At 39.6% G+C, this 26007-nt stretch overlaps 1 protein-coding gene across 4 annotated transcripts in view; it reads right to left on the reverse strand.

Annotated features, from left to right (window-relative positions):
- The window catches only part of ATF6 (activating transcription factor 6), a 101663-nt gene that overhangs the window by 71842 nt on the left and 3814 nt on the right, over positions 1–26007 (reverse strand). For 2 of the 4 annotated variants that reach the window (XM_058174551.1, XM_058174550.1), the window contains exons 2-9: positions 18843–18919; positions 15839–15926; positions 13603–13703; positions 12708–12834; positions 10634–10834; positions 5699–5919; positions 4792–4977; positions 4248–4339 (exon numbers count right to left, since the gene is read on the reverse strand). In XM_058174551.1, coding sequence (XP_058030534.1) covers positions 4248–4339; positions 4792–4977; positions 5699–5919; positions 10634–10834; positions 12708–12834; positions 13603–13703; positions 15839–15926; positions 18843–18919 — 1093 coding nt within the window. Of the gene's footprint in view, positions 1–4247; positions 4340–4791; positions 4978–5698; positions 5920–10633; positions 10835–12707; positions 12835–13602; positions 13704–15838; positions 15927–18842; positions 18920–19372; positions 21394–26007 lie in introns of those variants that run through there. The other 2 variants (XM_058174552.1, XM_058174553.1) reach the window with 2 other exon arrangements.

Genomic DNA, 26007 nt, shown 5'->3' on the forward strand with positions numbered 1-26007 from the left:
GCTACTGCAGCAACAACAACAAAAAGGAAAAGGAAAGGAACAAAGTACTTAGGAATTACAGTCCATTCAGAAAGTATTCAGACCCCCTTCACTTTTGTCACTTTTGTTATGCTGCCGACTGATTCTACTATTGTTGAAATTCATTATTTTTCTCATCAATCCACACTCAGTACCCATAATGCAAAGTGAAAAAAGAAGTTTAGAAATGCACAACCAGGACTCTTCCAAAAGGTGGTTGTCCGGTCAAATTAAACAATCGGGAGAGAAGGGGCTTAGTAAGAGAGGTCTTGTGTGCAGATAGGATAAAGTTCCAAAAGAACAACCATCACTGCATCCCTCCACTGATCTGGGCTTTACGGCAGAGTGGCTAGACCAAAGCCTCTCCTCAAAGCAAAACATATGATAGCCCACTTGGAGTTTGCAAAAAAGGACCTGAAGGACTCTCAGACTGGGGAACAAGATTTTCTGGCCTGATGAAACCAAAATTGAATTGCCTGGCCTCAATTCTAACCGTTATGTCTGGAGGAAACAGGCACCGCTCATCACCTGCCCAATATCATCCCAAAAGTGAATCATGGAGGTGGCAGCATCATGCTGTGGGGGTGTTTTTCAGCAGCAGGGATTGGAAGACTGGTCAGGGCTGAGGGAAAGTTGAATGGAGCAAAGTACAGGGATATTCTCAATGAAAACCTGTTCCACGGAGCTCAGGACCTCAAGACTGGGCTGAAGATTCATTTTCCAACATACAAGTACACATAAGCACACAGCTAAGACAACACAGGAGTGGCTTAGGGATAACTCTGTGGAGCCCTGACTTGAACCCAAGTCTCTGGAGGGACTTGAACATGGTTGTCCACCAACGGTTGCCATCCAACCTGATTGAGCGTCAAAGGATTTGCAAGGAAGAAAATCCCCCAGTCTAGGTGTGCAAAGTTCATCACATCATACCCAAAAAGACTCAAAGCTGTAATTGCTGCCTAAGGTGCTTCAACAAAATACTGAGTGAAGGGTCTGAATACTTATACCACTGTGATATTTCAATTTTTTCTTTTTAATAAATTTACAGACATTTCTAAAAGTCTAGAATTTTAATATACATTAAGTTTAAATTCTAACATTTAAAATTCTAAAATTCACTTTGTCATTATCAGGAACTGAGTGTAGATTAATGAGAAAAAATGAATTTCAACAACTGTAGAATCAGGCTGCAGCATAACAAAATTGACAAAAGTGAAGGGGGTCTGAATACTTTCTCAATGCACTAATTAGGTTGTTCATGACTTGAACACACTTACTACTTCTGACTTTGCCCTGAACATTGCACTGTTTTTCTTTTCTTTTCTTTTCTCTTTTTCTTTCTTTCTTTCTTTCTTTCTTTCTTTCTTTCTTTCTTTCTTTCTTTCTTTCTTTCTTTCTTTCTTTCTTCCTTCCTTCCTTCCTTCCTTCCTTCCTTCCTTCCTTCCTTTCTTCCTTCCTTCCTTCCTTCCTTCTTTCTTTCTTTCTTTTTTATAGTTAAGTCTTTACAATTAATAATGCCAAAACCTGATTTACTACAAGTGGTTTGGTGTGGTATGTTATGGCAACTAGATTTACAAAGTTCATATCCAGTGTGAAGTATTAAATCAACAAAGCAAGGAATTGTTCTTGTAATCTATAAGGATAATATTCATTGCTCTAATTATTGTGTGTAGGCAATGCGTTATCTATTCCCTGCAGTTAATTTTAACAATTCAGTACACTGAAAAAAGCATTCTTGTTCTTTAAAGAAAGTGTAGTTGGAACTATTCACAAATAATTTCTTATATGGTCAAGAACCTAGTTGTCCCTCTTGAACTGGAACAAATCTTTTGCATGAGCCTCAGACAGGATTCCAGATTCCTAGTCAGTGACTTCATTAACCACATAAGAGAGTTCCTGACAAGAGTTGTAGCCTCTTCAGCAAGAAACTTTCTATTATACTAAACATGGAAGTTAACTTTGAGCCAAACTTGAAGAAGCAGCAGAGACAATTTTCCCCCAGATACTGCACATAAAAAAGTATGTTCAACTGTACTGCTACTGACTTTGGCACACAGTAGAGATAACAATGACTTCCTGAAAGTCAAATTCAGCAAATCAAGGACCAACTTCAGGGCTCCTTTGAGCTCTATGGCTCAACAAAATGGAATGAATAGATTGAAAGAGGAAAAGAAGAACCCACAGCAAGGAGCCTGATCAGCACCATACACGTTTGCCCAACATCAGTCAGTGCTTAGTTCTACTCTACCTTCTCTGGGCCACATATTATTTTGACAAATTGGAAGGCTATCTTTCCAGCTAGCTGAACTGGATATGATTTCTACATCTGGCTAAAAACTGGCTCAAGTAAAAAAACCAGATATTTTTCATTTAAATTGTACAGTAACTGCTTTGCTCCTGCCAACAATGATATCATCTTAAACACATGTTAGTTATAAAAGTTTTCTAAGGACGAAACAATCCTGAAATTGGGGCTGGGAAGTTTAAGCAATATAAATGAAAAACTGATGAGGCAGACAAATGCCAGGCGAAAGATCTTTCCCTTTCCAGACAAACCTTCCACAAAAGCCTTGAAATGGACAACACTACAGCACAGAACAGAACAGAATAGAATAAGAGTTGGAAGGAACCTTGGAGGTCATCTAGTCCAACCCCCTGCTTAGGCAGGAAACCCTATTTCAGTCAAATGGTTATTCAATCTCTTCTTAAAAACTTCCAGTGTTGGAGCATTTACAGCTTCTGGAGGCAAGTTGTTCCACTGATTAATTGTTCTGTCAGGAAATTTCTCCTTAGTTCTAGCTTGGTTCTCTCCTTGATTAGTTTCCACCCATTGTTTCTTGTCCTGCCTTTAGGTGCTTTGGAGAATAGCTTGACTCCCTCTTCTTTGAGGGAGAGACATGGAACACTGCTATCATGTCACCCCTGGTCCTTCTTTTCATCAAACTAGACATACCCAATTCCAGCAACCGTTTTTTATATGTTTTAGCCTCCAGTCCCCTAATCATCTTTGTTGCTCTTCTCTGCACTCTTTCTAGTTTCCACATCTTTTTTACATTGTGACGACCAAAACTGGATGCAATACTCTGAGTGTGATCTTACCAAAGCATTATAAAGTGGTATTAACACTTCACGTGACCTTGATCATGAATTGATTATAAAAATCAATAATATTTTAACTATTATTCTAAAGCTTGGATATTTTCAAATTTCTTGCACGCTTTTAGCCAAAGTGCTACTATTACTTACTTTGAAGCTATTGTAAGATTTTCAGTAAAGTATATACATACAAAGAATAACAAAAACAATGAAAGAATGCTAATGGTACAGGGAATAGTATAAGAAAACCTCTCCATAATAAATGTTAGCGATGTTGCTCATATAATCTTAACTTTCTGAAAATGGCCAACAAAAGCACTGAGGAAATCCTAGTCAGTTCTTGCTGACACCGGGAATATGGATTTCTTGAATGCCAAAAACTGTTCTCCCTATTCTTTGAATATGTTATATTTCTCCTGCAATGCTCAATTCCACTGCTATGTCTTTCACAAATATTTAAGTTCTATTTTATAAGAAAATTTTGCTCCTGTAATAGTTTAACCTGGGCACAGCAATAAATCTCTCTGTGGAAGAAGACTCTAGGATGAGACTTAGATAAGTTTTCTTTACTGTAGGTGTAAAATAAGCTCTTATTAATGATGAAGAGCAGCTATAGCAGAATCCAGAAATAGAGCCACACTTAAACATTGACTCCAGTGTTTAAATCCCGTGTCACTTTCTCATATCCTTATACAGTAATAGACGTTTCGAGGCTCATTTCTCAGTCCTGGATGTTGAGTATCTGTACAGTGTTTTGAAAACAATCTTTTCTTGTCTCAGACTTTATTTCCAACCTTACTGGATTCAGACCCTACAATTCCCAATCCTGTCATAATCTAAACCAAAACACAACACGTTTGAAAAATGAAACGAATATTCTCTGTATATCGTATAATCACTATGTAGTAGAAGATTCTGCTGGGGGATCCAGAAGGCTTTCTTGAGATCATTGTCATTCTGCTTGCCTGCAGATGGAGTTTCCAGTGGAAGATCGGTAAGTAGTCAGTGCAATCAATAGAATTTTACCAGCTAATCCCAAAAAACTGCTACTGAAGTGAGAATTAAATTATAAGCTTATATTTTGTGTTTATTTTGCAACTACCCCCAAATATATTCTTCCCTATGAATCTTACCTTAGCCGATCATAATTTAGCATTACAAAAGCAAGCAACACCATCACGCAGAATGCTCTTCTTTTTGGAGGGGAGCCTTTGAGATTCTGATTCTAGATAGAAAATGGAAAAAATAATAATCAAGTAGCTTCACTTTCAACACTGAAAGGGCCATAAAGGGGCAGCAGTCTTGGTTAATAACAATACGAGCTACTATTGTTCGTTTTTCTCATCCTTTTGCCACTATTGCAAATGTCATTTGTGATCTCAATGAACAGGAGAAATTATATGCCTATAAAACAATCACAAAATGTACATGTCCTGATCAATGTTCTAAGGATTGCTCAATCAGGTATGTGTATTGGATGACAAGGGTAGCAGGAATTGCTCAAATTATTTTATTCATGACTATTAAGATCTACAGGTAATTCCTGTTTAGTAACTGATTCATTTAGTGATTGCTCGCAGTTATTATGGTGATACCAATCCTCACATTTACAATCTTTGCAGGTCTGTAAAGCAAAAGAAAGTTGAAGTATATTTTTTTCATAATTAATGTGCTTACCTCCACTGCCAGGTCATCTAGCTGTCTCTTCAGTGAACCATTCTCTCTTTTAAGATGATCATTTTCTAACAAAGCAGCCTTCAGTCTAGCTTCTAAACCCTGCATATATTCCTTTTTCTTCCTCCGTGACTGACAAGCAGATTCCCGGTTTTTTATCATGCGCTGCTGCCGTTTTAGAACATTCACCTGGGAATAATACAGATGATGGGGAAAAAAACTGTTCAAAGCTCAGAAAATTTGCAATGGAACAGACGCAACACAGGGCGATTGACAACAATATAGTTTTTTTTTAAAGAAAAAGGTGGAGGGATGGTTGTCATTATATTGCACAAAAACAAGTATTCCTAAGAATTCCAGAAGATCCCATTTCTCTTCTTACTTGAATTTATATAATTTTCTCTGGTATTCTATATTCAGATTGTCCTCAACTTATGACCACAATTGCAACCAGAATGTCCGTTAACCAATAAAGCCATAATTAAGTGAGTTGCACTGATTTTATAACTTTTTTTGCTAAGCTGATCACCATGGACATTAAGTGAATCACAAGCTGTTAAGTGAATATGTCTTCATTGACTTTGCTTATTATAAACCAGCTGCGAAGATAGCAAATGGTGATAATGTGACACCAGGATGCTAAAACTGTTGTAAGTAACATGCTGGTTGCCAGGCACTTGATTTTTGACCATGTGACCATAGAGATGCTGTGAGTCATAAGTGCAAGGACCAGTTGTAAACCGTTGTAAATTGCTGGGAGGTGAAATCCCTCACTGGACACTGCATGTTGTCAATTATGTCATTAGTGGTGCGTGGGTAAACTGTTTTTGGAACCCTGAAAGCAGATCTGCAGCAGGTAAGCTTTCCAGGTGGAAGAGCTAATTACAAACAGAAGCTGGGAAGAACTTACATCTATGTTTGTGTTTGAGGAAGTGGCGTGAAGAACAGGCTTAACTTCTGCTAGGTTCCCACAGGATAAACTCTTTCCTGCTGATTGTGGTAATACCCTAATGGTGTGACCTGTTAATGGTTTTACTCCACCATTAACAGCAATGGCTGGATTTGAAGCAGGAAGGATTCCAGATGTCTGAAGATGAACCACAGCAGGCTGAGAAAACATTAGTGGCTGACCTAAGACAGGAATAAAAAGTTTTGGTATAGTGATTTAGCACTTATCAAAAGTGTTAATTTCAATGCATGCTATGTTTTGCCTCATGATAGTTGTATAAAAAAGACAAAATATTGCTTTATTTTATAGAGCTAAACATATTATATGCCTAGAACATTTCTATCCTAGGCAGCCAGTAATTCAAATATGTTGCTTTTAGTCATACCTAAAGGCTTGTGTTGTACACTGAAGATTCCTTCATTTAAATACCATACACTAAAGCATATCATATATCACTTGCTACTTTTGAAGCTATAATTAGATTTTAAAATGGTTGCTATGTGTGGCACGTGAATTATATAGTTAAAAGAGCAGATTAGACCAGAGGGGCACTTCTACAGCATCAATCCAAGCTACCCACTACCAACAACTCACATAATGTCTACATAAAATATCCACAAATTGTTCATAAGCAACACATCTAGACAGAGCTGCTTATCAACCAATGTGCTATAAGTAAACAAAAATTGAAAATCATAGATATACTGCTTTTGAACATTAGCTTATTTATATTGTGTAGGTGAGTTTCTACTCATTTTCCAAAGGAGACAAGATCATGTAGATCGCCCAGGACTGGTTAATGGCCAGCCATTCCACTTCCAATGTACTAATGTTAATTTTGATATATTTACAACAGAAAGATATAATGAATATAATGATATAAGATATAATGAATCTGTCAGTGTATAAGAAATTATGAGCTGGTTTAGCCATAACAACAAGTCAGCCAATGGGAACTGTTTGGTGATTAAGAAACAGGATCTGTTGTGAGCCATGTTAGAGGCTCGGAGCCTAACTGTTCAGTGTATATAAGCTTGCTTCTAGTTCTGGTCCTTGCTTCTACTTCTGCTTCTTGTCCTTGTACTTGCTACCACATTGCAAGAGCTGCATGGGTATTGTATACATGCATCATGTTTTATATTATTGTATATAAGCAAGTTTCTTTTATAAATGAATCCTGCTGAATTATTTACTTGTGTGCTAGTTGGATCGCTGCAAACTCTAACAAAATCCTTCTCATCTTTCCTATAATCTTCTATTATTGGTATATGATGATTATATTAGGGGACGCGGTGGCTCAGTGGCTAAAACACTGAGCTTGTGAATCAGAAGGATGGCAGTTCAGCAGTTTGAATCCCTAGCACCATGTAACAGGGTGAGCTCCTGTTACTTGTCCCAGCTTCTGCCAACCTAGCAGTTCAAAAGCATGCAAAAAATGCAAGTAGAAAAATAGGGACGACTTTGGTGGGAAGGTAACAGTGCTCCGTGCGCCTCTGGCATTTAGTCATGCCATCCACATGACCACAGAGATGTCTTCAGACATTGCTGGCTTTTCAGCTTAGAAACGGAGATGAGCACCGCCCTTAGAGCTGGAAATGATTAGAACGCATGTGCGGGGGAATCTTTACCTTTACCTTTATATTACTGTTATTTATATGTAGACTGAGAACTTATGCACTGGAGACAAAGTCCTTATGAAAATAAAAAAGGCTTTAAAGAATAGCAATCACATCTTCCTATGTTTAAATAAAATAAAAAATATCCTTTCCCAATGTTTTAATTAAAAATCCTCAATTTCTTGCTAATACAGGCAGTCTTTCCTTTGTTGTTGTTGTTAATTCCGAAGTTGAGTCCGACCCATTGCGACCCCATGGACAATGTTTCTCCAGGCCTTCCTGTTCTCTACCATCCCCCCAGAGACCATTTAAGCTCACACGAACTGCTTCAGTGACTCCATCCAGCCACCTCCATTCTCTGCCATCCCCTTCTTCTTTTGTCCTCAATCGTTCCCAGCATTAGGCTCTTCTCCAGTGAGTCCTTCCTTCTCATTAAGTGGCCAAAGTATTTCACTTTCATCTTCAGGATCTGGCCTTCTAAAGAGCAGTCAGGGTTGATCTCTAGGACTGACTAGTTTGATCGCCTTGCAGTCCAAGGGACTTGCAAGAGTATTCTCCAGCACCATAGTTCAAAGACCTTCATTCTTTGATGCTCAGCCTTTCTTATGGTCCAACCTTCACAGCCATACATTGCAACTGGGAAAACTATAGCCTTGACTATACGCACTTTTGTTGGCAGGATGATGTCTTTGCTTTTTAGTATGCTGTCTTAACTTTGCCATAGCGTTCCTTCCCAGGAGCAAGCGACTCCTTGCTTGCTTGGACTCCTTGGAGTCCTTGCTTACTCAACACAATTGGGTTCCACAATCATAAAGTGAAAAATCAAATGACCATGCCCAATTTATGGCAGTTTGACAGTTCCAGCTGTGATTGTTAAGTGAATCATCATGGGTCATTAAGCGCAACTTCATTTAACTGTAACTTGCAAGTTCCTGCTGGCCGCTCCCACTTTGCTTATCGCAAGCCGACTGTGAGGGTTGCAAATGGTGGTTATGTGGCTACGGGATGTTGGTATCATTATAAATATGTGCCATTCGCTAAACACCCAAATCACAATCACATGTGTGCTGGGCAGTGTGACATCTGCAACTTCAAGGGTCAGTTGTGTCTCATTATTCAGTGCCATTGTACATTGACACTGAATGAGCAATTGGTAAGCAAGGACTACCAGTAATTAGAGGTCAAGAATCCTGCCATTTGCAAATTAAATTACTTTTTACCTCAATTTTGCTCCAAAAAGCCATTTTATTATAAAAAGTTTTATTGGTCAAAAAAAATTTATGCAAATACATATCAGGTATGGTAAATTTTCATTTTTCTTATACATGATAAGAATTTTACTCAAAATTTTAAACACATACAACAGCCATATGGCAAGCAGGTGATACGAAGTAGCTAAGTTTCAATCTTACACAATAAGGAAGGGTCAAGAATAATCAGAATATCATACGAAAAAGAATAAGGAAAACCAACACAATACCAAATATCTTTGTCACTTCCTAGTTTTGGAACTCAGAACTCTGGGTTCAGCCTGACCCAACTCCAGGGCCGCAACAGCGGCAGCCGCCTCCGCCCCATGGTCTATAACCTCCCCTTCTTCAATTCCTGGGTCATCTAAATCCAGGAGGGCTTTGTGTTCCTCCACGTAGGCCGCAGCCTCCGCAATTGTACTAATTTTTTTCGTAATGCCCTCCCGGAAAATCATCAATCCCTCTGGCATCAGCCATCTGAAGCCCACTCCCTTCTGGTACAATTTGCTTGATAAAAAATAATATTTCTTTCTCATTTCACGTACCTGTCTGGGAATCTGCCTCAGAATGGCTATCTCCCTGCCCCTATAAGTCAGTGCCCCACTCCTATGTTTTCTAAGAATTTCATCTCTCGTCTTTGATTTGACATGAACCTCTCTAGGAACTGCATGCGTGCGTGCATATTGTGAATTAACTCTATAAACTCGATCCACATCCCAATTCATAAAATCAACACCTCTCCCAAGAAATTCTCCCAACAGTTTAGTCACAACATCTCTCAAGTCTTCTTGGTCCACTTCTTCCAAATTTTGAAACCTAAGAAAATAAGACATTTTATCCATCTGTAGTCCAAGCACAGCATTGCTTGTCGTCTCCCCTCTTTTCTGCACTGCCCGCATCTCACCCTCCAGACCTTCCACTTTCTGCTTATTTTCTGCTGAGACTTGTTGAGTATCCTTTAAATCCTTTTGGATAGTCACAATTTCTGCTCTTATTTCATCCAGTTTCTTGTCCATATTAGATAACTTTTCCAGAATTCTCTCCATTTCTCCAGCAGTTGGTCTCTGACCTTTTGCCATTTAAAAAAAAAAAATTTTTTAAAATCCTCAGGCAAGCACAGTATCCTTATAATTTCCTCCGGATCCACCAGGGGGCACTCACAGGAGCAACGAGTCCAGAGTACAGTTAGTCAACCAGGAAGCCGAAGGGAAGTGATGTCATCAAGATTCTCATAGTGGAGGCGGGAGCTGGACGCCACCATTGTTCCCCAGAGGAGGGGCCTCAAACCCTCCCTCCTAAATTTCTCCATCACCTCTTTCTCCAGAGCTCCACAAAACCGTAAGTTCTCCTCTCTCCAAAATGATTCGTACTCCTTCCAGTCGCAGGGGAGAAAAAACCCCCCCGCACTCCGGAGTACTCCACTCATATTTGCCGATATCCCCTTCCCTTCTTCATTCCTCAATTCTTCTCCGTTCCCTGTTCACCACCAGGCTGCTGCAATTATAAATCCAAAGCCCCGGTGTCACCGAGCACAGCGGCCCAGGCGACGACCAAAATAATGGCCGCGGCCTGTGGCCTCCGGACCCCGCCGAGCCTAGGACGCGCCAGCATCGGTCCCCCCAGTCCTGTATATCGGCTGGGAGACCCCTGGCGAGCCGTCCGTGCGGCAGGTGTCCTTTTCGGAACACCTGGCCCCTAAGGGCCTCGGCGGCGGCCGGATTCGGACACTGGAGGCAGGAGAAGCCTTCCAGACGTCCGTTGCCACCGGATACCGGAAGTCGTCCCCCCAAAAAAAAAAGCCATTTTAGACATCGAACTTGATATGTTTGCCACTAGGTGATAGAAAACTAATGTAAATTTGAAGGTTGGACCTATTAAAACTGCACCCATTTAAAGCAATTCTACATTAAAAATACTTAGCAATCCTCTCTTAGGCAATTGCAGTCTCTGCATGTTACACATTCAACATCACTTGCTAAATCCCGACCACAGACCTGGCATGCATCCCATTGCAACCTTAACCCATATACCTTTTGGAGGTGCCGGCTGAATAGTAACAACTGGCTGCTGCTTGGGCAGCGTCAGGAGTGCGGGAAGAGCTGGAATGACAATGGCTTTTGCCTGGTGACTGGGCTGAGTCTCACAAAAGGCACGCAACAGAGGCTTGGGCTGAATTAACGGTTTTGAGGCTGCTGGATTACTTCGTTTAAGGGTCATCGACGATCCATTTGCTGTAGAAGAGAATTTGCATTTGAAGTACCGTATTTTTCACACCATAAAACGCTCTGGACTATAAGACGCACCTACTTTTTTTTGGGTAGGAAAACAAGAAAAAAAATCTGCCTCTGCCTCCAGCAATTTGCCTCCTTGCAGCAAACAGCAAACAGCCTGCTTTAGTTTCATTTTCATTTTCATCACAGCCTGATTAGCACAAAAATCTGCCTCCTTGCAGCAAACAGCGGAGGCCCGCACAGCAATAGGCAATAGCAATCCCTGCAGCCTGAAACAGCTGAGGGTCGGGAGGCCGATCCAACTGACAATCAGCTGCTTGTGCTAATCAGGCTTGCTGAAGCTGAAACGGGCTGTTTGCTGCAAGGAGGTAAATTGCTGGGAGGCAGAGGCCAAAGGGTGGGGGACAGCAGGTGGACGGGGCTATGTTCGGTGTATAAGACACACCCAAATTTTCACCCTTTTTTTAGGGGGGCAAAAAGTGCATCTTATACTCCAAAAAATACAGTAGTTTTTTTTTAAAAGTTATATTCCTCCTCATGCAACTGTCTGCAGGTCAAGAGAAATAGCAGTTCTGACAACAAGGAGGGCAGGAAGAGGAACTTCGTTAAATGAAGCAAATTGTACAACACAACCAGTGATCAAACCTGCATTTAAAGATTACACATTTTACTTATTTGTAAAATATGGGGTGGTTCAAATATATCAGCTGGGATCAGAAAAAGTAAAGCCTGGCATTTGCACGCTCCCTTGTATTGGCTTTTAATTTGCTCAAATCTTGATTCATTCTTAATATAAATTAGAAAAGATGATGTAAACTCATCCCTGGCCAACTTCAAATAAGTGGCACACCATTTATTAAACAGAGCTTGCTTTCAAGATAAGCCAAGACCAGAAAGGAATCGCGAATTAAGTTCAATTGTACAAGAGAAAAGAGAAGCACACAAAGACAGGTTTTCTTTTATATCCTTTCTGGCTTGTGTACTAACATTATAGTCTAGTGGTTCACCCTAGTGGTTCTATACACTTATAAATAAATGAATAGCCAGTATATAGCTATACTGTAAATACAGTAACTATTTCTTATGTTTTAGCTAAAGAAGATGCTGATATATTACTGCACACTTCTGTTTAAAAATCTCAAGCAAGTAAGGAAGACACTACAGAAAGAAAACTGGTAAACACCTAATTATTCTCAACTACCTCAACACTATTTCATTACACTTGAATACTCAAACCAGTATGGCAGCACTGATTAATTGAACTAATTAAAAGTTTTTAAAAGTGCCAATTTATTAGGCTGCAAGTTTTTGAATCACACACATTATTTGCAAATAATGTGAACAATAGGGATTATATCTTTTTTTTTTATTATTTACATTTATATCCCGCCCTTCTCCGAAGACTCAGGGCGGCTTACAGTGTATAAGGCAATAGTTTCATTCTATTTGTATATTTACAAAGTCAACTTATTGCCCCCCCAACAATCTGGGTCCTCATTTTACCTACCTTATAAAGGATGAAAGGCTGAGTCAACCTTGGGCCGGGCTTGAACCTGAAGTAATTGCAGGCTGCTGTGTTCTAATAACAGGCTTCTTACAGCCTGAGCTACCACGGCCCTTTTGGCATATCTTTATGGTGAAGAATCTTTTCTATAATAATGCCACCTATTATATGAGCATACGTAATCTAAAAACAAGGAATGATTCTCAGGAACTATTCCGTGCATATGCTAATATACTTAAAATCTAAGCAAATCAATGAAAACATCTTCTTGATATTTAACTGAGTAAAAGACAAATTCTTAGCTATTCTTACTAATTTAGATCACTGTTATTATTCCCATATTGGAAAATGGGCAAATAAAAATCATACCTGAAACACGTGTAGTTTTAGGTGGGGACGTCTGAGTTTGCTCTAAAGGTAATGATGATTTGGAGCTGTGTTTGTCATATAACGATGCAGTGGATAAGTGCGAATTTGTGCCAAAATCCACACCTTCCTAGCAATGTTTTAAAAAATTACAAACATTGTAATTATTCAAAGTAATTATACAACAACAAGCAAAAGATAAATACACACTGGCAGAACTGTTTTCCCCAGTTATAGTTTAGTCACAATGCATTTAAAACACTTTTGCATAACATAGGAGACCTCAACAATTCTAAATTAGGTCAAAAGATCATTTGCATTCCCATCCAAAACTGTGCAGGTCCATGTCTATGGAGATTCTCAGTCATCCAGATCATGGCTGTCCCAAAGAGGCAACTGGACTTGCTAGTTTTTCTTTGAAAACGTTTCGCTTCTCATCCAAGAAGCTTCTTCTCTGGCTGGATGGTGGGGAATGGGATGCATGCCTGTCCACCAACTATCACAGAAGCTGATGGGGTGGATAAAAGAATAGGGCAGAAACACAGAATTAAGGAGATGTGGAATGCTGTTGAGGCCACAAATTTGCAGATCTAATGGGTCATCTAAGTTTCCAGATTTGGCAAATTTATCTTCGGACATCAAGAACTTGCTCACTGACTCTGGCAAGCCTTCTAACCTTGGATTTCAAAACTGGCACTTTACTCTTTGCATCATTCCTTCTGAATGTCAATTGGTTCCCGAATACTTTCAAAGAACCCAGCACCAGCAATAAAGGAAAAGTTAATCAGCAATGCAATTGTTTCTTTGTATCTGGATTAGTCGGTGACAATAAAGACTATTTTGAACATTGGTCAAATATTACCTCATTGCACCTAACTAGCCCAAAGAAATTACTTACAGGTACATGTTGTACTGGAGAGTCCACAGGTAAAGGAGAAGGAACTGAATCTGTTGAAGCAGTTGGTGAGAGAGGCTCTGCTTTGCACTCTGTATCTATATCTTTAATAGAAAGAATTAAAGAAAATTAACAGATTCGTCTTAAGAAGGATAGCATCCAAAGGTATATTCCACATTCAGTACACTGGGGACTGAAGCATAGTGCTTGAATGGTCGGGCTCTAGCTCACAGCCACTCTGCCTTCCCCTCATAAATAGGGTACTAGGGATCTGGAATTTATTTCTCCTACAGAATCTTTTTAGCCTAACTGGAAATTTCACTGTGAATGCACTTCATGTAAAAAACGCTGAGTTAATAATAAAATGAAAGTAATGGAAGTTTTTTTTTCTTTGGTTTTATATGGGCATTTGGACTGAGCTTTCTTCAGAGGGATTAAAACTATGTCACTAGCTTTTTTGAACAAGCTAACATTTTCCCTCAGCTTGGAGGGTTTCAACTTTTTCTAGCCCTTTTAAATCTGAAGTTGATTAAACAGTTACACTTCAATAGATAGTCAGGAATATTTATTTATTTATTCATTCATTCATTTTCTATATCAAGTAACTCTGAGTGGCTTACAGTTCTAAACTGTATGTGTCTCTATAGCTTTTTCATATCTTAAACACAATACCCCAGTCTCTCAGCTTTTCTACCTTGAAATTAGTTTCCAATCCCTTCCTTAACCATTCTTATAGTTTATTTGCTCTTCTCTCCACCACCTTGGAGGGAAGAACCTTGGGGTGTCCCAAACTGGAAAAAGTATTTGAGATGGAGTCTGAGGAATTCAACATGGAGCAAAATTATTACTTCCCAAGATTTGAAAACAATACTTTGCAGAAATCATACTGCTAACTTTTACTCAGTATGATAAAATACAAGTTCTCTTACTATAAACAAACTAGCGTTTGATTTTTTCTAAAGAAATTTTTTTGCAATTAAATTCTATGCTGTTATTTTAAGCCCATTTTCTTAGCCTGTTGGTAGTATTTTGATTAGTTATAGCCTCAATTCTGTATTAACAAAAATAATGATGTTAACAAAAGTTACTTATGATCAGTCCTCACACTTATAACCATTGTAGCATCCATGCAGTCACATGATCTCAATTTGGGCTCTTGGGAAGCAGATTGCACTTAGAACAGTTGCTGTGACTAGCTTGCATTTATGACAGCTGCAGACCTCTGTGGTCACATGATCACTATTTGCAACCTTTCGAGTCAGCTTCTGGCAAGCTGTCAATGGGAAAACCAGCTGGAGGTAGCAAGTCACATTCATTTAATATCTTGTTTAATGACTGCATTTTTGCTAGTGGCAAAAATAATCCAAAAAAAATGAGTGCAGTTGCCTGATGCTTCATTTCAGGTTGCACCACTTAACAATGAAGTTCCTGGTCCCTATTGTGTTGTAAGTTAGAATAGAATGGGATCTTATAGGTCATCTAGTCCAACCCCCTGCTCAAGCTGAAGACCCTATACCATTTCTGACAGACAGCTGACCAGTCTCTTCTTAAAAGCTTGCAGCGATGAAGCACCTACAACTTCTGAAGACAAGCTGTTCCATTGGTTGATCCTTGTCACTGTCAGAAAATTTCTCCTTATTTCTAGGTTGAATCTCTCCTTGATTAGTTTCCATCCATTATTCCTTGTCTAGTCTTCAGGGTGCTTTGGAAAATAGGCTGACCCCTCCTCTCTGTGACAGCCCGTCAAATATTGGAACACTGCTATCGTGTCATATCATATCAAGTTGAGAACTATCTGTACTTCACTCAAGATTGACAAGGGATTGTTGATTCACTACAGATTTACAACCCTGTCCATATATAATTAATTAATATAATTAACATATTCATCAGAATGTCAAAACTATTTTGTCAATTACTTTGTAAAAAAAAATATTCTACTACTGCAAGTAATGCATGCAATTGAAAAATAATATAAGGTTAATCTAACAATGCTAACTTTTTAACAAATCCATGTTTTATATGCTCTAGTTGCCAAAAAGCAGGAACAATTAGAGCAAACTACTTTGACTTCAACTTATCATGTAGTCTGCCTCCAAAGCAACTGATTTTTTCCTAGTTTCTTGATAAATAGTATTTCCCTCTCCTTGCTTAAGTTCTTTGAGGAAAAGGATATCTTTTAAAGAGTTATACAATTCTACAACTGCTTACTGTCATAAACAACTCAATCAAAAATTACCTGCTGGGGTCTGCTTCGTAATATCCCATGCATCTGAATCCCAAGACATCAAATCTAAATCAAACTCAAGGTCACCAAGGTTGCTTTCCTATAAATGACAGTAAGCAAGGTTATGGAAAGAACTGAAGTGGGCAGCTGCAAAAGAATTACAGTATTGCTTTGTTTTATCAAATAAGTTTCTCAAAGATAGGTTGAAAATAAAGGATAAAAATACTAGGCTGCTATCAAGAGATCAATTTTACTACCTTCTCACTTTTGTTTCTTGCTTTTATAATTCTGAAAATATGCTTTATATATCAAACACAAACAAGCCATGCCTTCCAGGACACAGCCTAATAGCTACAGAATGTTTACCAAGATAATATTTGACATTGTAATCTTTCATGGCAGGTATGTATGTTATCTCTTATTTTTCACTAGCGTTCAGTAAGGTATTACGAATGGGAAACTTTGGACCATCGATGTTGCATAATCCCCCATAAAACACTACTTTAATAATCCACAGCACTGGTATTTAATTTATTATGATTAATTTATTAATTTAATTTATTAATTTAATTTAATTTATTGATATTTTAATTTTGTATATTTAATTGTTTTAACCTTGGCTGTACACCGCCCTGAGTCCTTTGGGAGAAGGGCAGTATAAAAATTTAAATAAATAAATAAATAAATAAAAAGAAAGAAAGAAAGAAAGAAAGAAAGAAAGAAAGAAAGAAAGAAAGAAAGAAAGAGAAAGAAAGAAAGAAAGAAATATGTTACTGGTATATAATTATTTAAAACCTCAGTAATTATTGGATACAAATTGCTTACACTACAGAAATGTTTGCCATTTTATTTACTGTCAATTACATATGTTAGTGCAAGTAGAATTCACATATCAACATACCAATATGCTTTTCATATATCTTGCCTGATATTCTAAAATTAAAATTTCAGAAAGCTTTTTAATTTTAAGAAGAAGTTTAAGTTTCATACAGAGACAGAAGAAATCATCTTATGCATGACAGCACTATAACACTATTTTACAAATTAATATTTCACTTTCTCCCAATTCCCAATAATCAGATGCTTTAACCAATTCCAAGTCCATATTTTAACATGAAAATAATCAGCCTTTCAGGAATTACTATAAAATTGGTTTTGTCTGACTACTCACTTTCCAATGAAATACAAATTTAATACTAATAATGCAAGAGAAAGAGACAGTGAAATTATTTTTAAAAAAATATCTAATATAGGTTGTCCTTGACTTACAAACGATTAGCTTAATGACCATTCAATGACGCTGAAAAAAGTGACTTACAATCAATCCTCACACTTGCAACCATCATATGGTCATGTGATCAGAATTCAAAGTCTTGGCAGCCAGCATGTATTTATGACAGTTGTAGCATCCCAGGTCATATCATTGCAATCTGTGACCTTCCCAATAGGCTTCCAATAAAGTAAATGAGGGAAACTACATTTGCATAACAACTGTGTGATCTGCTTAACAACAGCATGACTCATGGAATAATTCCAGCAAAAAGGTCACAAGATCAGGTGCAATTCACTTAATGACCAGGAAGCTTAGGAACAGAAATTCCAGTCCCAACTGTGGTTTTAAGTCAAGGACTACTTGTACACATAAATACATGTAAATAAACAAATGAAACATTCAAAATGCAAAAACTGAAAATGCATGCATTGTGACCTGAAAGCAAACTGTTGAAAGTGCAAGTATGAAAGTAGTCACAGGCCAGTTTTAGAGATAGTTACTATGCTTTCTGATCTAAATACATTTAATTGGCTCCTCTACAACATACGTGCTTTGATTCTTTAAAGCTGGCTAAATAATAACAGATTGGACAGCCATTTGTCTGAAATGGTCTAGGGAAGGGGTCCCCAACTTGTGGGGCACGGCCTAATCGCCACTGGGCTGTGTGAGTGGCTGGCCAGTGCGCACACTCCACTCACGCATTGCCACAAGCATCATGGAAGGTCACAGCCCCACTTGCACAAGTGTCATCGTGGCCAGTCATGGCCTCACTCACGTGAGCATCGCCACTGGCGGTCATAGCCCCACTCGATCGAGCCTCATTGCAGGTGCTTACAGTCTCAGTCATCCGAGTGTCACTGCAAACATCACGGGCACCCCTGCATAGGCACATGCACCTGCCCCTCCCACAAAATTATCCCCTCTTTCCCCCATCCCCCTTCTCCAGGCCGCCAACCTGGAAAGGTCTAAGGCAGTGATGGCGAACCTTTTTGCCGTCACGTGCCAAAAATAGGGGGAGCGTGGGAGGGGTCGCGCACGCGCATGCCCACATCCTTAATTCAATGAGTTTTTCGCTCTCCCCAGGCTCCAGAGCCTTTCTAGGAGCCTGGGGAGGGGGGAAACAGCCTTCCCCACCACTCCAGAGGCCCTCTCGAGGCCAGAAAGAAGCCTGTTTCCCGACTTCCGGGAAGCCCGGAAGGCCCGAAAATCACCATGCACCGGAGCTGAACTAGGGCAACACTTGCGTGCCCACCAATATGGCTCCACGTGTCACCTGTGACACACGTGCCATAGGTTCACCATCACGGGTCTAGGGTCTCCTGCTTGAGCAGGGGGTTAGACTAGAAGCCCTCCAAATTCCCTGTTATTTAAATAACTGGATTGTTTCAGATTTCTTATGTTAAATCTATAGCAAGTTCCATCTGCTGCTAATCAGAAAAATTAAGATAGACTTGTTTTATAGTATTCTTATGATTAGTGACATCTGAAATTCAGGAAGATCATAAAACATTTCATAGCACCAAGGCTGGTACAGTTTATTAGTTGATCTTTCTATCACTTACTTCTCTCCACCTATTAAATATGGGTATTTTCTGTTCTGTTTTCTTTTCTGTGGTTGAACAAAATCCTAAATCCCTTGATGTAAAATTCTTTGTAGCATTTTATTGGCTTGAAAAGAATAAAAACCAGGATATATACACAATATAAAATAATTAAGGTTAATAATGCTTTCCTCTTACTCACATAGGCTTCATTCTCTACATCTAGCTGAAGTTCATCTTCTCCTAAGAGATCACCAATTTCACTGAAGAGAAGAGATTCTAGGATTAAATAAACACATAAGGTATATAAATCACACAAAATAATTCCGGCCTTCCTCATTTCCTAAAATAAGGTACAGACCATTCCATTGGGCAAATTCTGCAATGGCATCAAAACAAAGGAGAATATAATTTTATTGTATGCTATTTCAAATTATTTTCATTCCAAGATTCAGTGTTTAAAATATATAAATGCACATTTACTTTTCAGGAAGTGGGCTCTTTTCCAAATTAGATGGTTGTTTATTTACATATATATCTACCTCTTCAATTATCTTGGACATTAGATGGTTTACTAAAATAACAAACCTAAATTTTAAAGCTTCAATAACAAAGTTATAACAGTTTATGTCAATTAATAACAAAATAGACATAAATATGCACACATTTCTAAGCCCCACCCGTAGCCCACCTACCCATCCACCCTCAGACTTCTGGAAAAAGCATATTTACCAGCTTCCAGGCAATTCTCACTTCAGGAAGTAAGCTGTTCTAGAAGAGGGAGTTGTCAGCAAAACATCCAATATTTGGTCCCCTCCTGATAGATGAGAACTCTTAATAGATACTCTCTAGCCACGTGGGATAGATAACTAGAGACTATCTGAGAAAGATGATATCTTAGATACCAAGGCCCTAAGCACTGAGGGCTTTAAAGGTAGCAACCATTATACTGAATTGCACTCACAAACACATTGGCAACCAATTATAATAATAGTGCATCATTACAATACCAAGACTGGTCAACAAACATGCTAGCTCTAGCTTTCTGGACCAGCTGAAGTTTCCAGGTGGTCTTTAAGGACAACATTAAGGAAATCAAATTACAGAAATCTAATCAGGAATGTTTCAGATAAGGTCACATGGCATTCCAGCTGGGCAAAGCCCCTGCTAATCACATGGTTTCCCAGAGCTATGAATGAAACTATGAACTCAAAGGACCACAACCCTTTCAAGAGTCAAAGATGGTATAATTCTGGAATCAGAAAGTTCTTCAATTAAGAGTCACTCTGTCTTGTTTGAGTCAAGTCCCAGCTTGCCTTTCCCCATTCGGTTCCTGAAAAGTCTCCAGGCCCTGGGACAGGGCATCTGTTGCACCTTTCACTGGGCTCAGATTGGAGATTAGAAGATCATCAGCATCCCAATGGATGACCTATCCCAGTTGTTTCATATTCAATGTTGCTTAAAGTTTCTGAACCCTTTTAGAATTTATCAATATTTCTGCATAAATATGACCTAAAATGTGATCTGTTTTCCACAAGTCCTAACATTAAATAAAGAGAATCCAGGTAAACCAATTAGTTTAAAAATATTATATTTATTTCTTGAGGAAAATGATGCAAAAGCACCTATTTGTGCATGGCAAAAGTATGTGAACCTTTCCTTTAGGAATTGGTGTGTTCCTCTTTGGGCAGCAATAAATGCAGCTAAACATGTTCAATAATGTTGATCAGTTCCACATATGAGTTTGGGGGAATTTTAGCCCATTCCTCTTTATGGAATATTTTTAAAGATACCTCTGCAGACCTGGATGAACTCACAGATACTGTAACATCATATGTCAGCTTCTGTGAAGACCTATGTATACCTACAAGGAACTTGCGAATACACAGTAACAACAAACCTTGGTTTACACCTAAACTTAAGCAGCTACGACATTCCAAAGAGGAAGCCTACAGAAAAGGTGATAAAATGCTGTACAATCAGGCCAGAAATGCACTAACAAGGGAGATCAGAGCAGCAAAAAGAAGCTACTCTGAAAAGCTAAAGAATCAGTTTTCAGCAAATGAACCAGCAAACATGTGGAAAACTCTTAAAAATATCACCGGCTATGGCAAACCTCCTTCCCAGGCTGAAGGTAATCAACAACTGGCAGATGACCTGAATGAGTTTTACTGCAGGTTTGAAAGGAAACTACAGCCACCTATCTCCACAACCCCCATCTCAGACACACCATCAACAGCCAAGCCTCCTACAACTGACCCCATTTCATTGGGTTCACAACCCCTAGTGATCACAGAAAAGGAAGTGCAGGACCTATTTCACAGACAAAAGCCAGGAAAAGCTCCAGGCCCAGACAAGATAACTCCTTCTTGCTTAAAAGTCTGTGCTGACCAATTGGCCCTCATCTTCACCCATATTTTCAATAAATCACTAGAGATGTGTTATGTTCCTTCTTGCTTCAAACGCTCTACCATCATCCCAGTGCCGAAGAAGCCCACCATCAAGGAACTGAATGACTACAGACCAGTTGCTTTAACATCTGTAGTCATGAAAACCTTTGAAAGGCTAGTGCTTTCCTACCTGAAAACCATCATGGATCCGCTGTTAGACCCCTTGCAATTTGCATACCGAGCAAATAGATCAACAGATGATGCTGTTAATATGGCTCTGCACTACATCCTACAACATCTTGAGTCTCCAAAGACCTATGCAAGGGTCCTTTTTGTAGACTTTAGTTCAGCATTCAATACCATCATTCCAGACATTCTTCTAACTAAGCTAAACCAGCTACAGGTACCGGAACAGACTTGTAAGTGGATCACAAGCTTCCTAACAAACAGGAAGCAGCAGGTGAAGCTAAGCAAGATCACATCAAATACCTGTACAATTAGCACAGGAGCCCCCCAAGGCTGTGTGCTCTCCCCACTTCTCTTCTCTCTGTATACCAATGACTGCATCTCCAATGATCCATCTGTTAAGCTACTGAAGTTCGCAGATGACACAACAGTGATTGGTCTCATTCGAGACAATGACGAATCCGCATATAGACGAGAGGTCGAACGACTAGCCTTGTGGTGCAACCAAAACAATCTGGAACTGAACACACTCAAAACCGTAGAAATGGTGGTAGACTTTAGGAAAAACCCTTCCATACTTCCACCTCTCACAATACTTGACAACACAGTATCAACAGTAGAAACCTTCAAATTTCTGGGTTCTATCATATCGCAAGATCTCAAATGGACAGCTAACATCAAAACATCATTAAAAAGGACAACAAAGAATGTTCTTTCTGCGCCAACTCAGTAAGCTCAAACTGCCCAAGGAGCTGCTGATCCAATTCTACAGAGGAATTATTGAGTCTGTCATTTGCACCTCTATAACTGTCTGGTTCGGTTCTGCAACCCAACAAGAAAAACACAGACTTCAGAGGATAATTAGAATGGCAGAAAAATAATTGCTACCAACTTGCCTTCCATTGAGGACCTGCATACTGCACGAATCAAGAAGAGGGCCGTGAAAATATTTGCAGATCCCTCGCATCCTGGACATAAACTGCTTCAACTCCTACCCTCAAAACCACGCTATAGAGCACTGCACACCAGAACAACTAGACACAAGAACAGTTTTTTCCTGAAGGCCATCACTCTGCTAAACAAATAATTCCCTCAACACTGTCAGACTATTTACTGAATCTGCACTACTATTAATCGTTTCATAGTTCCCATCACCAATCTCTTTCCACTTATGACTGTATGACTATAACTTGTTGCTGGCAATCCTTATGATTTATATTGATATATTGATTATCAATTGTGTTGTAAATGTTGTACCTTGATGAACGTATCTTTTCTTTTATGTACACTGAGAGCATATGCACCAAGACAAATTCCTTGTGTGTCCAATCACACTTGGCCAATAAAATTCTATTCTATTCTATTCTATTCTATTCTATTCTATTCTATTCTATTCTATTCTAGGAACAGTTTCAACTCAAGGATATTAGTGAGCTTCTTTCCATGGACTACCTGTTTCAAGTCTTTCTATAACATTTTTATAGGATTAGGGTCTGGACGTTGAATTGACCTATTTTTAAGCACTGCTCTAACTTGGCACCAGAAGAACCAGCAGACTGTTCAGCAAAAGAGTGCCAGTGCTACAAAAGAGAGTCTTGCTATGTTTATGATCTGAAGCTGAATCTCTAGTCCAGGGGTGTCAAACTTGCAGCAGCGGGACTTTCCCCTTCGCTAAACTGGGCATGGGCGTGGCCAGCACATTACACATCTGGCCCACGGCCCACAAGTTTTACAGTCCTGCTCTAGTGGTTTTGTATCTACCAGTGAGTAGCTGTGTTTCAAAGGACAGGGAAAGAAGTAATGGAAGACAGAATGAGGTTTTTCATTTTCTTAAGGTTAGATTTTTAGGAGTTCCATCTGGACCCAGCTGCTCTGCTTACTAGGCAAGATGGTCTAGGAGGCAGGACGAAACTACCTACCAAAGAAAGCAGTCAGATTTCACTCAGCACAAATGGAATTACTGCTCTCTTATTAATCGTCTCATAGTTCCCATCACCAATCTCTTTCCACTTATGATTGTATGACTATAACTTGTTGCTGGCAATCCTTATGATTTATATTGATATATTGACCATCAATTGTGTTGTAAATGTTGTACCTTGATGAACGTATCTTTTCTTTTATGTACACTGAGAGCATATGCACCAAGACAAATTCCTTGTGTGTCCAATCACACTTGGCCAATAAAATTCTATTCTATTCTATTCTATTCTATTATCTTTTTTTTTTTTGAATGATTAAAACTTGATCCATATTGATCTTGATCCATAAGTTCAGTTTCTTAACTGTCATCAATTTAAAACAACCAACTCATAAAATTGAGAAATATTGAAAATTAATATAGGCTCACAAATCTTTAAGCACCACTGCTGATGTATGCAACAATGTTACACTGTGAACTAGATTACCTTTCAAGCACTGGTCTTACATCAGCCCATGAGATGATACTGTAGCATATTTGCATGTCCTATTATATTAGAATTCCAACATGTTATTGCAAATTGAATGATTATTTTAAGTTAAATAAACTACAGAAGCTCAAAAACTAGGATTTCTTTTTTTGTTTGTTTCTCTGCTAATACATAATACATTCAATACATTATGGTGAAAAAACATAATGTATTGAAGATGTCTAATTCTTAGCATCCTCAGGAAAGAAAAACTAGAGAAAGATCTGGTTCATATATCATGGAATGTTTATTACTTCCACCACTGACAGGAGCCACAAAGAAGGTATTTTGTTTGTAATTAAACAAAATTATTAGATTTTTGCACAATCTATAAATGGAATCATAAACCACCTGTGGACAATTATAACAGGAGTGCAATAATGTCAACATTTTTCTCTTATGCCATTTCCCCATTTTTAAGCACATTCTCCCCACCCCCAAAAAGGGCATCAAGGCCATCAGTTTAAGAGGCAAGAATGTCATTTGGGCATTCCTGAGCAGTTCATTTCCATTAAATGGTTTATGGTTTATGGTTCCATTTACCATACAATTAATATTTGCTGGTTTAGATATTGTATATTTCCTCCCCCCCACCACCCCATTTCTCTTTCTCCTCTCAACTGCATTTGTAAGAAAATAAATCTGAGGTCAGAAACTGTCAAGGCTTTTAATGATTCTACACACTGTTCCAAAAATCTTTCAAGTTGGAGAACAGCGTATAAAAAACATCAATCAAGCTAATATATGGGTTTTTTTTAAATAAGTCCTTGCTCTGGCTCAAAGAACAGCTAGGTTCCCACCTTATTTAATTAAAGTATCACAGAGTGTTTGTAATGTATTACTGTAAGTTTTGGCGGGAGTTTTAGGCGGGAAATATCTCGTTTCTGATTGGATGCAGCCTCAGGCTGAAGTGTATATAAGGAGAGGTTTTTCTCCAGAGCTTCGCTGGGTCACACTATATTAAAGAGCTGTTGTCACTAACCTGGTCTCCTGCCTCGTCAATACCCAAACTTAACATTGGCGACGAAGGTGGGATTTTGAGGCAGAGCACCAGAACAGAGCTGAACTCACTACGAGAATCAAACCCAGCAAGGTGACGGCGACTGCAGCGATGACCGGCTACACGCCACCCACTCCGTTTGACCCTGCCCAGGAGACATGGGGAATATATATGACCCGTTTCGAAAGTTTCCTGGAGGCAAACGAGCTACAGGGAGTCTCCGACAACCGCAAACGGGCTTACTTCATAAGCCACTGTGGGTCAGCAGTCATCGCCGTCGCAGAAGCCCTAGCGGAGCCAACACCGCTACACTCCGTATCGTGGCAGACCCTTCAGACCCTCCTGAAGAATCACTACGCACCAGCCCGTCCAAATACGCTCGACGGTACGAGTTTGGGGAGCGAGGCAACAAGAAGGCGAGTCTATCAGCGACTACATGGCAGCCCTGAGACAAGCCTCCAAGCATTGCGAGTACCGCGATCTGGACGAAGAGCTGCTGGAACAACTTATACGGGGGGTCAGAGACATCCGTTTGAGGAGACGGTTGCTAGCCAAGAGCAACCTGACATTGGCAAACGCCTGGACGAAGCCAGAGCCCATGAGATGTCCAACCATGCAGCAGACACCTTACAAAGCGACTCACGCCGATGGCGGGCGCAAAGCCGAGCACAGTCCACCACGAAGAAACCTATCGTGAGTCAACCAGCGAAGAGGAGGAAGAAGTCCACTACACCGGAAAATCGACAAGGAAGACCGGAGGAATGCGGAAGTTGCGGGCGACATCAGCGCCAAAGATGTAAGTTCAGGGCGCCATTTGCCGGCGGTGTGAAAGGAAGGGCACCTGGCTCAAGTCTGCCGAGCACCCCAACCTTCCGCCGAAAATTCAAATCGGCCAATCAGAGCGGCTCTGAGTCAGAGATGCAAACCCCACATTCCGAAATTTCAAACCAGCCAATCAGAGCGCGAGATCGGCGAGGCGACCGCGATTGGCCAGGAAAGAAAGAGCGCAAGTCAAACCGAATGACTGTTACCATAGACCACGCAGCTACCCGCATCAAGAAAAGATCTTCACAAACCCGACAATTGAAGGCGTACCGTGCCGACTGGAAGTAGACACAGGATCAGCTATCACAATCATGTCCTGGGACACTTTTGTGAAAGCCTTGCCGACATCGCAAAGCGCAAGCTACAGAAACAACGGCTCCGGGTGCAGGATTACCAGGGCAACCGCATCCCTGTTCGAGGGACAACGACCGTCGAGGTCAAGTACGGGACATACGAAAAGACCCTGCCCATCACGTTAGTCGAGGGAACCTTGCCAAGCTTGCTGGGGCTAGACTG

Source organism: Ahaetulla prasina, chromosome 3 (assembly GCF_028640845.1).
Source record: "Ahaetulla prasina isolate Xishuangbanna chromosome 3, ASM2864084v1, whole genome shotgun sequence".
Taxonomy (NCBI): Eukaryota; Metazoa; Chordata; class Lepidosauria; order Squamata; family Colubridae; genus Ahaetulla; species Ahaetulla prasina.